Source organism: Thermobia domestica, chromosome 12 (genome assembly GCF_964235325.1).
Source record: "Thermobia domestica chromosome 12, izTheDome1.hap1.1, whole genome shotgun sequence".
NCBI lineage: Eukaryota > Metazoa > Arthropoda > Insecta > Zygentoma > Lepismatidae > Thermobia > Thermobia domestica.
In genome coordinates this window covers 142,042,216-142,058,565 of record NC_137465.1, presented here as the reverse complement: position 1 = coordinate 142,058,565, position 16,350 = coordinate 142,042,216, and the positions used below count along the sequence as shown (strand labels likewise).

At 37.8% G+C, this 16,350-nt stretch overlaps 1 protein-coding gene across 1 annotated transcript in view; it reads left to right on the top strand.

The window, feature by feature from the left end:
* LOC145666696 (sodium-coupled monocarboxylate transporter 1-like) overlaps positions 1 to 16,350 on the top strand; it is a 167,071-nt gene that overhangs the window by 31,113 nt on the left and 119,608 nt on the right. Inside the window, exon 2 of the mRNA XM_081734191.1 lies at positions 12,521 to 12,654. Coding sequence (XP_081590317.1) covers positions 12,521 to 12,654 — 134 coding nt within the window. The remainder of the gene's footprint in view (positions 1 to 12,520; positions 12,655 to 16,350) is intronic.

Here is a 16,350-nt window from a genome sequence, read left to right as displayed (position 1 = left end):
TTTGCAACATTATCATTCTACTTCCAAATTATCTAAATGCAATTTTACATATTCGGTAATGATTTCTCATATAAAAAAATTTAACTATCAAATTGAATTTAATTTTGAAATTGAAATTGAAATTGAAAAAGGCTTTTTTTGAGCGGGCGAGGTTCAGCATATTGCTGCTCTACCATCTAACCCTTGTCAAGGAAGTACATTGAGTTATACAAAAAAGACACAATCAATTTAGTACAAAAGATAAGGTGATATATAATAAAAAATACAGGTATACATTAAGATGTTAAAAAAAGAAAAGAAAAAGTGGTACTTTTAACAAAACACACACACACGCACAAGTACTACAAGTGAAGAAAGAAAAAAGCATATAAATACAAACATAAAACAAACACAAACCGATCAATAACATAGAGAAATTATAAGTTATGATTGTGATTCACAATACAGGGGGGAGGGTGATGAAATATTTTTACAATGCATGATTATTTAATAAAGAAGATGTACTAAGTCAAGTCTGATTTCATTTACGTGGTTCAAGTAATATAATACAAATCTTGGGTACCTGAACTTAAATTTTGTTGGCTGAGTAAATACATTTTTAACATTTTCTTGAAGGAATTAAATGTTTAGCTTCTTTTACTAGATTTGTTAGAGTTTTCCATGACCTTAGTGCTAATACTGAAAATGCCGCAGTTGTTTGCTTGAGTCTATGGTGTGGAATATCAAACGTATTTCTTTGGCGTGTTAAGTGAGTGTGAATAGTTGACCTAGCAGTGAGTTTCTTGTATAAATACGCGGGACGTGTTGTTTTAAGAATTTTAAAAATGAGAGAGCAATAATGCAAATGTCATCTTCTGGATATTGTCAGCATGCTATTGCTGTTCAGAATAGGCAAAATATGATCGAGTTTTCGTACATTGTAACAGAAGGGGTGCATGAATTTTGTACCTTTTGGATCAGGATGGCATTGTTTTTTGTTAGAAGTGGGCCATACACAACATCACAATAATCAAACAAAGACAGTATCAGCGTTTGTATCAGGAGTAGCTTGGTATCTTTGGACAAACAGTCTCGTATTTTGTACAAGTTTCTTAGTATTCCTAGAGCTTTTGAACTCTGGGTAGAGACGTGATTATTCATAGAAAGCTTATCATCAATTTGTACTCCCAAGACTTTTTACACAAGGTGAATAGCTAATGTTTGAGTCCATTATTTGTAATTCTAATTTGTCAGGGACAATTTTATTGAGTGGATTAGCGGAACCTAGAACAGTAAGTACACTTTAAGGGATTAATAACAAGACCGTTATCAATACACCAGTTACTGATAGCATTAAGATCTTGGTTAAGGAGTCGAACAACTTGTGGTAAGTCCTGAGGCAAGGCTTTTATAAACAATTGAGTGTCGTCTACGTAACAGTACATTTTTGAATGCTGTACAACATATACCAGATCTGCAGTGTATAAGGTAAACAATACTGGCCCTAAAATTGAGCCTTGTGGAACACCTCTATCAAGAACAGCAGCTTCAGAAATTTTATAATGAGAGGAACTAGTAAAGTAACTTGTTGTTTTCTCTTATGTGGAGAGGATTCGAACCATTTTATGGTATTTACTGAAAAGTTATAGTATTTCATTTTTGCTAAGAGAACACCATGCTGGACAAGCTCAAATGCCTTTGGGAGATCTAATAAAACCAGTATGGCCACATATTTGTCATTTAGTGCATGAAGCACATTGTCTTTAATGCCTAACAAAGCAGTAGAAGTGCTGTGAAATTTACGAAACCCAGATTGTTCGCATGGAAGTATGCCAAAGCTATTAATATATGAAATAATTTGCTGAAGCACTAACTTTTCAATTACCTTTGAAAGAACTGGCAATATAATTATTGGCCTAAGGTCACTAGTTCGATATAGAGTAGTTCACAATATTAGTTAAGGGAGATGTGATAACAGGTAAAGCTATTTTAAGCATATGTGGGGTTATTTCATCAATGCCCGCGGCATTGAATTTAATGTTAACAATTGTTCTTCTAAGTTCATGTTCATGAACAGGTCTTAACATGAAAGGAGTTCCACAAGCAGTGTGTTTCAGTGAACTGTACCGATTTATTTGTTTATTAAATGTATCGTCAATTTTCCAGTGTTTAACAATAAATGGTTTATTATAGTGACCAAAGATATACTACTCACAAAAGATTTGCAGTAGTTGGCCAAAAAAGAGAAAAATAATAGGATAAAATTTAGTACTTACAAATTCGAGCAATATATCCCCGTTCACTTTACATATTTATTTATATTTCACTTCCGTCCACTTTACGTATAGGAGCACGTTAAGCCAAAGTTATTCCGAAAATACACTTCACTAAATTTCAATTTGACGAACAGAATTTTATGCTCCTACCCCAGCTTACCTCCCGTTTCATTCTAATGGACACGCAATAGTTACAGGTAGATTACACAAGATAGATGGCGTTTCGATCATTTCAAACAAACGAATATCAGAACCCTGACATTGACCTATTAAGTCAATGTTTCCATCTTCAACTTTGTATAACTAATCAGCTGTTCGGAAATGTCCAAAGTTCTTCGGCTTTTTTTTTTCTCACAAGAACTTGCCGAGAAATGTCTCGAGTTTTAGGTACTTGTTACACCTAATTGATATTTGCAACTATGTACCACAAATATAGCATCTGGCTCAGTTTCGCACTCTAACAGTCATTTGTTTTTATCTCCTCACTTCGGACATATATCTGTCATGTTCTAGGTACGTCCTTTAGGTACACAGGGTGAGTTCGCCAATAGTCGACCGCTGAAAAAATCTTACTTCTAAACACTTATAAAACGTGATGATTTCATAATATTTGACAAAATTGAATTACTTGCTTTCTTTGGGTTCTTTTGTACCATACCGTGTGTGATTTTCTAACTTTTAAAGCTTTGCAGTGATATAAAAGTACGTTTTACGAAAACTCGTCAAAATTCCCACTTATCGACCATCGTCGCTCACTAGTCGACCGACTTCATGCTATTAGTCGACCGCGCGCAATTTCTATCGTTTCTTTTGCGTAAAAGTAATTGATTGCCTTAATGATGACTGGAAATTGTAATATTCTTGAGATTTGAACTTGCCAAAATGATGATATAGATATTATTTAATTTTCTTTAAGGTTTTCTGCTTACTGATTATAAATGAAAGAAGCAGGGTATTAGGGTTTGCTACATAGCTACTTTATTTGGAATAATGGATTTGAATGTTCCACGTGAAACGAGATTTCTCTGCTGTTTATATGCTCACGTTATCTTGTCACTTATATTACGGCTTTACAAATTCTAAACAAAATACGAGTCACTAAAAATTTAGAAAATCCTAAGTGTTCACGCTTCCCCCGTGTGAAATAGATTTCTCTCCCGTGTTAGGTATCTCTACTGTGTTACTTGAGAACATCGAGTTATCTTCTCATATATGATAAGGTTTCTCTCCCGTGTTAGCGTTCTCTTCTCAGTTACTGGAACATATTGAGTTATCGTTTCATGTAATAACAATAAATTTGTTCAAATAATTTATATGGTACAATCCGCACATAGGAACAGCTTATTTGCATGAACTTCACATGCATAGCCAGATAAATCGATACATCGAGTATGGAACCGTTTATCACACTGATCGAAACCCACTGGGTTATTCCCACTTTCCAAAGCAAAATCGTTAATTATCACACGCACATATATCACTCATGTCGTTGATTATCACATCCTGCACATATGGTTGCGTCGACGTAGTCAATTACATCTTCTTCATTGTGATGTTCTTCAGCAACAGCAGTGGTCGTCTTCTGCGATCTTTGGGTTTTCCAGCTTGTTGCTCTTTTTTGCTGTTCTTTAATCTCTTTTCGTTTCTTTTCTCCTCTAGTTTCTTCTGTTCTTGTTTAGCAGTCGGTACTCGGCGATATTCTTCTGAGCTAATTGCAAACGGTATCTTCCCTATTTTCCTCTTAGGCTTTTTGACCGGACTCTTCTGCCAGAACAGATGCTTTTTCAAAAGTTGTCGTTATATATATATATATATATATATATATATATATATATATATATATATATATATATATATATATATTGGTCTGATAGTTTTAGGTGTTGTTGCGATATTCTTCTGACTTGATTCACCTGGACCAGCAACAACACCGCTTTCAACGTTCTTTGTTTCTTGCTGTGCTTCTGGCATAGAAACCAGAGCTTCAGTAGGAGGTTCTTTGGGATAATGAGTATCTTTCATAGGTTCAACTTTATCCAGGGGAATTGATGTGTTACATTTCTTTTCATTTTATGGCACAAATTCTGGAGTAGAAGCTTCCTTTCTCAGAATAATTAAAAGCCTATCTGATTCTGTTGTTGGAGCAGACATAACTAATTCTTGGTTTCGCCCAATATTGCTTTCCTCTTTCTCCTGTGCTGTGATGACGTCGAATTCTTCAGGTTCGTTGGTAGAATAGGTGCTATATTCACTCTGTTTTCAGTTGTTACACGTGGATTGACTTCAACAGCCAATGATAAGAGAAGATTATTTAGTAAATCCTGACTAACCGTAAGAGTTGCTTGAGACAAGTATTCATTGTTATCATCAACTACAGGGATTTCACCAACTACACCTTCGTCATCCACTGGCAAGCTGGCACTTTTATCATCAGTTTGTAGTGCTTCGTCCATCGGCTATTCTGCTGGAAGTTTCAAAACTTCATGGACAGTGTTGAAGTCAACCGTAGCCTTTTGAAGTACATCCTTGTACACAGTAATAACTTTTCTTGAAGTAAGATCTTCTTTACTAACATTTAGCTAAGTGGAAATACTCTCTGCTTTTTGCATACACTCTTGATACATTTTGTGTAGTCAACAAATTCGGGATTGAAAGAATGCAGTCCACAATTGCGAAATCCATTCTTTATTGTGGACGGTGTAGTTTCTGTTTCTAGGACCCCTGCAATAAATGGTGCAAACTGAACTCTTGCAATGGAAGATAAATTATGTTTCGTTAGATAGCTGCAGACAAAGAATTTCCAATTTGTTTTTAACGCCTTAAGGACAGATACATCGCATGGTTGCAAAATATTGCATGATGGTACAGGACACACAATATGATCTCGTTGTTGTCACAAAATTAGCTTAGTTTTGTGACCATCGATGAAAAGTGTTACAGGGTTAGGTACAGCGTGATCTAATAACCATTTATTGTAACCATTGACGACTCACTCAAAGAATGTCTCGCTAATCATTCACTCAGATTCGGATTGTCCTATCAAAATCGACGAGAGAATATTGGACACCATATCTGTGGGTACTCGCGACTTGTATGGATAAACAATCATTGGAGCAATTGTCTCTTCCGAAGCACTAAATGTTCCGAGGAAAGTAAGGGTTTCCATTTCCTTATGTAGAACCTCATAAATATTCCTCCAGCCTTTTGGCCCCAAAATTTTCCCGAATGATGGGCACATTTGAAAAGAATATTCGTACGCGTTAAAAATTTTACGTGGATCTTCTAGAATGAAAAGATTGTTCGTACCGGTGAGATAGGTCTTAAGATCATGGCACGCGTGCTAGCTATTAGACCAGCGAGGAGGGCTTCTTGTTCTCGTGTAGAAAGCTTGGTTTCACGTTGAAATAGAAGATTGTCAGAAAAAGAAACTTGAACTAATGTTATGTACTGAACAAATTCTAGTCAGCTAAACGTGAAACACATTATGAAACAGTGTGGTCGACAGGTAGCAAGAAATACTCCAATAGTCGACCAACATGAGGAACAGGCGGTCGATTTTTAGAATATCACGAAATCGAAAATTTTATACATGCATGTTGAAAAACAGACCTTAACACCGAACAGGGAATAATTTGAAGCAACTTGGCGCATTCTCAAATAATCCAATAATCGACCACCCTTGGTCGACAATTGGTTTGTATGGGAAAGAAAAAATGCCAAATTCCGACCACATTTTAACGCGTATGTTTTCATTTAATACTTTCTAGTTATTGACAAATTATGCTGACACAGCCTTTAGACGAACTTAGTTATGTAACAAAAACATTTCTTTCCTCACGTACTATCTATATCCTCAGAAAAACGAAAAACATCGGGAGCACAAGATTCTCATTACACGCTGTCGTAAACTGCGCATTTGAGTCGTAATTCTACAGATACGTCGAAATTTATCGGTCGAAGACGACCAGCTAGCGAAGAGAGCGTGAAACAATGAATGTTATTGATAGTATATGATGCAAGCTTTATCATGAATCACTTTTCGCTCCAAAAGACCATCTGATATATTTTATATATACAATAATACGCAAAAATGGTCGACTATTGGATGGTGGTCGACTAGTGGCGAACTCCCCCTACTATTTCAGATACCCTAACAGCAAAAGATGTGCTAGACATGCGCCATTTAGGTTTTCTAAATTCATCTCCCACATTTGATCCATTTGTTGCTTCTTTTTCTAAGCGATAGTGTACTAGAAGCAACAAACTCATCAACTTTATTACATGACAACTGTCGGCGGTCATTTGAAACTGAATATGGAAGAAGGTAAATAGATACTCGTCATTTTATTACAAAATTACATGGCGAGCAGATTTTATCTGATCCCAAACCGTTATCGTCGAATATACGTGGTTAAAGGAACACTCTGATTATCCAAATTCAAAAGACCTCAACAATTTATCCCTCTACAAGCGACGTGGCCAAGTCGGAAGAGCACGCGGCTAGTAAACCAAAGGTTGGTGGTTCGCGCCTCCCCTGGCGTGGATTTTTTACTTGTTTAAAGTGTTTTTTAGACTCACCTTAATAAAAACACATTACGCATATAGGCGATTTAACATATTTTTGGGGAGTAATTTTGTGGTTTATTGATGCTAACGGCATGGGGCACATACCTAGAATATACTAGGCACGTTACCCAGGTACATGTCAGGCATGTGACTAAGGGCGGACATAGACTGTGACCATCCCTTGCCATCCATGTGAGTTCTCTCTTGGAGGTACATAAGGCACATACTGGAAACATTCCCATGTACCTGAGGAAACATGATGGGCATATGCCTACTATGTAATTGTGCTGTTAGGGATAGTATCTACAAATAATCGCAATGTATTCCACAGGCACCATTCAAGCGAGATGTTACAGATGTAAAGTATACTCGGTGCGAGCATTTCAACGATATATAACATATGTTGATCCCCGCATATCTCTTCTGGAGCAGGGAAGGGAGTTAGTAGTAAAATAATTATTGTCTGTGATTTCGATCTGTTCGTATCACAAAACTTTCATATGCACTACAAACCTGCCCTTCATTCCGTGCCTCATTTTTGGCATGATTGTATAGCAAAACACGCTCCCTGTTTATTGTAAAACATTACCTGCCCTTACTTGCCCCGTTACGTACTATAGGTATTTTTCTACTACAGTACATGTGTAAAAATCACATATGTTCGTTCTGCACATATTTGTAATTTTTGTTCGCCACATTGGATCCGTCATATTGCATTTTGGACTTTTAACATTGAATTCGTACTCAGTGACCACGAAAACTTCTACTTACCCGTTTTTCAGTTCCATAGTAGTGTTTTGCATTTTGTTCGCCACCTTGGATCGGCCATTTTGAATTGTACACTTTTAGTATCCGATTGATATTTAGTGACGTGAAAAACCGGCCGGCCTTTAGCCGATTGGACCTATTGCTCCTAATCGGGCCCCGCGCCTAAAGGGGCCCCGCGCTAGTGCTGTCTATTCAACTGTCCAGTCTAATCTACTCTCCAGTGCAGTTTTAACAGCATATTATCCCCAGAGCAAACAAGTGTGTTGTGGTCCCTATGACTAAATTTTCCTCCTAATATATGTAATTAATACATGTCACTCTACTCGCGGGGCTCCCAACATTTTGGAATACAGGTACATCCAGGAGGAATGGATTCCACAAGGGAGTGTATGGCCTCTCTCTAGCAAATAAATGAATAGTTTGTATTAAGTTTTCGGGCATAAGCAAATATTTTCTGAATTTAATGTCGCAGTAGTTCCTTTATTTTTTACGTTTACAACTTGTAAAAACAGATATTATGTCCAGGGAGTATTCTGCACATCCCCAACACCCCTAACTCCCCCCGAATTTCCTTCGCACACCCCTGAGCGTAAAAATATTGTTTCCTTTGAGTTCGTGTAAAACTGTATATCATTATTCTGGGTGCACACTCACTTTTATTTTGAACACCCCACTAAGTAAAACTTCCTAGCGTTCTTACTGACCACTGATGGGCAATTAGTGATATCTCGCCAAAAATTGGCTGCTCCGCAGCGACGGTCCGCGGTGGCCCCACTTTTGTTTTGATAATTATACCAACACCACAGTGACCCACCAGCAGCAGAGACGCGACGAAACGCCATGAACCACAAATTTACTCCCCTAAAATATGTGAAATTACCTATATGCGTGATTTGTTTGCATTAAGGTGTCTAAAAAAAACTAAAAAAGTTAAAGAAAAGAGTACCTTGGGTGGGCACGAACCATCAATCTTGGAATTGCTAGGCGCATGCTCTTCCGACTTCGCTCCGGAAGCAGCGTTTTCCATGTCATTTTATAACTAAATGACGCGAGTCTATTTACTTTATTTGATAGTTTTCCCATATTAATTGTCTAATGATCAGCGACAGTTGCCACGTAAATTTATGCAATTATACACTCATCTCTAGGTTTTTCACTTCATGATGTAGAGGCAGGAGTTACTCTTGGCCCCTGGTGCTCACTTTCGGAACAATTCGTCAGGAAAAAATAATATATAATAATAACCGCATGCACATGACTGGCGATTGTTCGTGTTGGTCTCTTCGCGATTCTCCGCGACGAACCGAAGAAGCGCGGACTAAAATGAAGTCCTCGCTGCTACACGGGGGTAACTTCAACACCCCAACTCAAGATATATGTTTCGACTCGACGAAATCCTTCCGCCAGTGGCACATTAGCGAAAATCCTTCGACGCATCGCTTTATCGGCGATCGAGGACTTTTAACATTGGATTTGTACTCAGAGACCACGAAAACTTCTACCTGCCTGCTTTCAGTTCCATAAAAGTGTTTCGCATTTTGTCCGACAACTTAAATTGTACTTTTTTGGTATCCGATTGACACATAGCGACGTCGAATATCTCTATCCAATTTCAGATCCATAGTTCTTTCTTTTTTCTTTTTTTCTTTTTTTCTTTTTTCTTTTTTTTTTTTTTTTTTTTGTAATTTGTGTTCGCCACGTTGGATCTGCCACTTTCATTCGTAAACATTTGATGTCAGATTCGTATTCAGCTACCTTCTAAACCTATATATACCACGTCTCAAAACAATTACATCATAGCTTTCTATTTTGTCCACGTTTTCTGTTGTTTCGGAGCATGCCTTGTTCTGATCTTAAAATGGTCGCCACGCTCCCTACAGGCTCCATTCAAGCGAGATATTTCACGTGTGAGGTGTACTCAGTGTAGCCTTTCCAACGATATATAACAAATGCAGATCTCCACGTACCACTTCAAGTACTTCTCTTGTTGGTATTCATCCCAAATACATAAACCACTAGGATTACACATTACATTCACTTTTCGAGTACAGAGAGTTCGAAGCATGATTGTTGTTTTCGTCTATTAACTAGTACTCGGCTAGTAAGAATTTATCGTAACATCTGTTTCTAAACTAAATCCCTATAACATTTTCCCCACTTGTCTATATTTTCAGTATGAATACTTAATCTATGCTTTATCAGAGTTATAGTCTGGTACATAAGGACACAACCATTGGCGTTCTCTCGTTGGCCGTTTCAAATTTGTTTCAGCATACCCTTCGTTATCTCCTGCTCCAAAATAGTTATCACTAATGTCAGTGATCTTCTCCCCGTTCTCCATTTATCTATGACAATTTTTTTTCTGTTATTCTTCCGAGGTACCCAACGTTTCTAAGTACTTTCCGGACAATCGCCAGGTATACATCCTTTCTACATTCTTGCAACAATTCCGCTTCAATCTCCGATGCAGTTAATTTTGGTCTTTTCTTTACTTTTCTTACAATCACAAGTCTGTCTCGTTCACTTATATTGCTAGGCCGACTTCTCTGATTCATGGATTCTATCCTGTCTTCGTTCTTGTAACATTGCACGAAGTCACCAACTGCACTTCGTAGTATATTCAAGAGACACGCAATATACCCTTTGGAATCCCTTTTTCGTGATGAAAGATGACCAGCTGGCGCTGCTCAAACGTTGTGTTACAACGTTTTCGCGCCATTGGAAGTGTTGCACTGCAAGGCCAATATCCATTCTCACTCTCTGATACTAAGAAGAGAAATGAGTTGTAACTACAATGTTCCTTCTCCCAATCATATTGTTCCGTAAACGGGCGATACAGTAAAACACTGTCAAATTACTTTGGTGGCCGAATATTAAAGTGACATGATATGAAGGCAGTTCATAGAAACACAGCAGTTAGTTAGGGATACTTTGCATTTACAACCTTTACGCATTATGACATGGTAAACGAGATACGATAGTTGTTTCATGTCATCGCTTACTAATTCCTATGTGTTTACATCAATGCGTTCTTCGACGCACATGACAATAATATGGGGTGGCCGTATATTAAAGTGAGTCTCTGTATGTCTTTAGCTGTAATCACTCAGAAGTTAGGGAGTGATTTCCCATTTTGATATATTAAAAACAGAAAAGTGTTTTATGATAAATTTAGTAACTTTTCCGATGTTTATCGAACCTAAGTGTGTTTTGTTTAAGAGTTAAGACTTACGTTTATTGGTTGAGAATGAAATTAACTGATATTTGTAGTTTAACGTCCCAATGTTAAGCCCCTGAGGCTAAAGGAGGCAAATAGTTCATAAAAGTGAACAGTTATGGAAGAATTTATGGAATGGGAAAGTGAGAGGAGGTGGGAAAACCCTGAGAAAATCAACGGACATGTTATCCACTACAAATTCATGCGGCCTGAAACTGAACCAGGGATCACTCTCACCAGAGGTAATTGTTGTACCACTCAGCCACCCTGTATATAAGCAAGTGATAAATTCACTTAGTGTTGAAAGTCAGAAAACATACCAATAGTTTTCTTCAAATTAAGTGTTTTTCACTAAATATGGCTTCATAAAATGGTATATTGTCTGGAGTTGGAGTTTGTCACGAGGAAAACGAAGAGTGAATTTGTCCCACTTTTAAAAAATTAAATGTATCTTTCCTAGAAATTATCAGATGTATATGGAACACAGCATGTTTTCCTTATAACTTCCCTACATTTTGCTTTGGGATAACATCAGTCAGGGGCAAAAGGACTTCCGTTCAACAAATATATATATATATATATATATATATATATATATATATATATATATATATATAGTGGAGTCTCGTTAATTCGAACAGAAGCCCATTCCCCTTGAAAACTGTATTGAAAACAATAGTAAAAAACCGTGTATAAATCGAACTTTTGAACCTAAGGTTTGATTAATTCCAAGTAAATACAGTTGAAAATTTTTAATGTTGGACAGATGTAAAGAGCGAAATACAGTTTTAACGTGTTTTCAGTTATCCAGATGCAGCCATAGGGAAGAGTAATACAAAAGATAAATAGAAAATCTATGTAATGATACAGATGAAGGTGAGTTGGGGAAGAAGTAAAGATAGAGAACGTGTGCCAATCTCCTCTTGTTTCAGAATTGGTTGAAAATTTAAATGAATTATTAATAAAGTCAACCAAATGTTATTAATATCGTATTCCACGCAATACATGAAATTCAAGATTTATGGACCGTACAAAAACAATTAAATTTAAGCAAATGAGGTTTACGACTTCTTAAAAGTGAGAACAGAATATTCAAATTGTTACTGGTGTTTAATTGTTTGGGCTATTCAATGTATGTTGTAGTGTTGTAGGTAAATATATTTTCCATTGTACACGTAGTTTGAATTATGTGGAGTCAATGTCGTTTCTTAGTTTGAGGTATTCGATCACGCAAATAATAAGCTGCTTTAAAGGTATAGTCTACACCATATGAATATGTTTTTGATGCACAGTACTTTGGTTTGTTTGTTGTTATATATGTGAAAATGAATGTTGTTGGATAATTTGAATTTTGGATAATTCGAAGTTTTTTTGTGTCCCCTTGGACTTCGAATTAAAAAGAGTCCACTGTATATATAATGAGAATTACAGAGTTTGCTTGCAAGCTTAAGATTGATTGCTGATGAAATTTTTCCGTGGTAAGGTTTTGAAAACCTTCAACTATAAAATAGCTTCCTGCTATAGTGTATACAACCACTACTAAAACCGCCATGTACACATATGTTAATCATATAGTAAGTCCTAAAAATGTCAACTATTGTAACAGTTAAGAAACACAGGAAAATATTAACTACTGCAATAACGTATTTCGTTTGTGTTTTATTCATTTAGAGCGGATAGACAACAATTTATTTATTTAAGTATTTATTTTCAGGTTATCCATCAGAACTTTATTACAGAGGCTGTGTACTTTGGGAAACAGTATATTCTGCAGCTCTATCATACCCAATCGTTTGTTATGTCTTCATTCCAGTTTATTACAGTTTAGGCATTACTTCCGTTTATCAGGTAAAAATGACATATTAATTAATTTTAAGATTATTAAACCCAGTGTAAAAGAGTTTCTACCGTTCACTTAACTGATCTATCTGTCTGTCTGTTACATACCTTTCGTAAATGTATCTCATTTTAATAGTACCTGATATGTGTCTTCCTACTACTTTGGAAAACAATTGTTGTTTGGAGTTGAAACCCGTTAAGGAAAGAGGGTAAAATCAAGTTTATACATAAGTCATGCAAGTTTACAAGTATACATAATGTCACTCATAATAAAGCACTTTTTCAATATAATATTGTTTCTTTAAAATCGATTTTGATCATTATGATGTATCTTTTTTTCCGTGCTGCCAATTATCCCTACTGCTTTGGGTTAAAGTAGAAAAGAATGAGTGGTGCTTTCTCCCATTTTTTTAAAAAAAAATCACTCTAAATTTCGTAAAAATTGTTCGATTTTTTGAACAAGGTGTTTGCCTTGTTTGAAAATTAAGACTTAGCATACATCCTATTATTTGGGCTTGATCTGAATTACGGACAAGCGATAAATTCACCTCATCTTAAAGAAAAAACAGTGTTAATATATCTTCCGTAGTTTTTATATATTAGTTTTGAAAATTTAGTAAAATTTATTCGATTTTTGATGTAATAAGGCATATAGGGTCTGTATAAGAAGTAATGACATCGTTTTTTTTTCTGGTGCGTCTTACATCGCTCCAGGCGGGTTCGATGAAGGGGGAAGTAAGCTTCAAAACGTATCTAGCTTCAGTCGCCTACGAACTTCCGTGAGGTTCGTGTCGTAATTTAAGTTGGCCCTTGTCTCTAGTGTCAATCGAAGCTTAAAAGTGCAACGTTCTATCAAACAACGCTACTCCATTAAATTCTGTGTGAATCTCGGAAAAGCAAATACGGAGACGTTGGTCATGATCCAGCAAGTGTTCGGGAGTGAAAACCTATGCTGTTTTGAGATGGTACAATTGCTTCAAAAATGGTCGAGAGACTATAGAAGACAAACCCCGCGCAGGACGCCCGTCCACGAGCAGAACAGAGGACAATGTGCAATGCATGCGTGATGCGTTAAATTCAGACCGGCGGTTAAATGTTCAAATGATCGCAGACAGCGTAGCAATTGATAAAATGATTACACATCTTCATTACCGAGGATTTGCAGATGAGAAGAATTTGTGTCAAACTTGTCCTGAAAGATGTGACAGATGATCAAGAGAAAAACCTTGTGTTTGTTTGAGAAGATCTTTTGCAGCGCGTTCAAACAGACCCTGAGTTTTTGAACAATGTGATAACCGGCGACGAATCGTGGATGTTTGAGTACGACCCAGAGACAAAACACTAAAGTGCCGAATGGCACACAGCAGCATTCTCTCCCCAAAAAGAGAATGAGCAGATCGAAGACCAAGAGCATGCTCATTGTCTTCTTTGACAGCAAGAGTGTGGTCCACCACGAATTTGTACCTGAGGGAAAGACCGTCACGGATACTTTCTACGTGGAAGTGCTGAAAAAATTGCAGGGTCAACCCAGTGAGGCCAGACATTGCTGCCAATTGGAAGCTGCATCATGGCAATGCACCGAGTCACACCTGCCTCATGGTCAAATACACCCTAGCCCCGAAAGGCATCGCAACGTTTCCCTGCCCATTACAGTCCCGATCTTCTCCCGGTAGCATGGCGTAATAATGACCTTTGGTGCCCCTAAGCAAAATTCCTAGTGGCGTCCTTTCAACCATCGGATTGGCCCTACTCATGATCATCTAAAATAACTTATGCGTACGCGCAGAAATGGCCATAAACCGAAAATTAACAGCGGGAGGGTATTGACCATTTTTCTTTTTATATTGTCGTAGGATGTCTTATAAAAGTAAACTGGACAGAGTGTCTTCTTCATTAAAAATATACTCATGTAAACTTCGGACTTTTTTGCAGTGGTAATGTAGATAAACAGTAATGTATCAACCAGTATTACCGAAAGGATTTCAAATTAATATACAGTAGAGCGTCGATTATCCGAACGTCGGTCAACCGAACGACCGCTTAACCGAACTGTGTACTCGCTCGCACCTGTTACTCTCCCACCCTACCGTCCATCATCCCCCTCACTCCCAAACTAAGTTTCCCACAGTAGTCGCCGCACTGAGCCACCGCTGGCGGAACATTGCTTCTAATGGGGCCTTCATAAGGCGCTGCTGACCGGCCAAGCCGCCAGTCGCTGTGTTTCAACAATCAGCACACTTCTGTCGGTTTGGCACTGGCTGTAGAAGTATAGTACAGTACAGTTCGATTATCCGAACAAACCAGTTTTCCGAACACCCATGTCCCCCAATTACTTCGGATAATCGACGCTCTACTGTATATATATATATATATATATATATATATATATATATATATATATATATATTTGGTCTAGGAATTAATTCGTGCGGGTGGACAAGAGATGGCGCAACGAACGGAGCGTCCCACAGTTCCGTGTATCCACACATGTGTTGCAAACCCCTGTCATCGCGTATCGTTCGTAGTATAGGGCAGTGGATTAAAGCGTCAACAACACCAGTTTGTAGTTAAGTGAACATGGCGCAATTTGTGCCTGATAAAGTGTTTTTGCGGGGTGTCCTGCTGCATTACTTTAACATGCAGAAAAGTGCGACTGAAAGTCATCGTATTTTGGTGGAAGTGTATGGTGACCATGCTCTAGCTGAGCGAACGTGTCAGAAGTGGTTTGCACGGTTTAGAAGTGGTGATTTCGGCTTGGCAGACCAAGAGCGAGCTGGACAGCCAAAAAAATTTCAAGGCGAAGAATTGACAGCATTGCTCGAGCAGGATTCGTGTCAAACGCAGGAACAACTTGCAGCAGCATTAGGCGTTGATCAAACAACAGTCTCCAAACGCTTGAAAGCCATGGGAATGATTCAAAAGATGTCACATTGGGTTCCACATGAATTGAAAGACAGAGACGTTGAAAGACGAAAAACCATTTGCGAATTGCTGCTTCAACGACAGAGCAGAAAGGGGTTTCTGCATCGAATTATTACGGGTGATGAGAAGTGGATCCATTACGAGAACCCTAAACGAAAAAAGGCCTGGGTGAAACCAGGTGAACCAGGTCCATCACAACCAAAACGAGATATTCACTGTGCAAAGGTTATGCTGTGCATATGGTGGGATATGAAAGGTGTGGTGTACTATGAGCTGCTGCAACCGGGTGAAACTATGAATGGAGAACGTTATCGACGACAATTAATGCGTTTGAAGCAAGCTCTGGCCAGAACACGACCAGAATGGGAGAACAGACATGATAAACTTATTGTTCAACATGATAACGCTCGCCCACATGTCGCAAAACCGGTCAAAACCTATTTAGAAAATGTCGGATGGGAAGTGTTACCCCACCCGCCGTATTCACCAGACGTTGCTCCTTCGGACTACTACTTGTTCGATTGCATGAACAACGATTTGATTGGACAGCGGTTTACTTCTTCAGAAGATATCGAAACATGGGTCTCTGACTGGATCGCTTCCAAGGATGAGGACTTCTTTCGCCACGGAATCCGTACATTGCCTGACAGATGGGCGAAAGTGGTGGCTAGCGATGGACAATATTTTTCTTAAGGTATTTATGTATTTTGTGTTTGTACTACAGGTTCAATGTGTGCGTACCAACCGCACGAATTAATTCCTAGACCAAATATATATAGTATG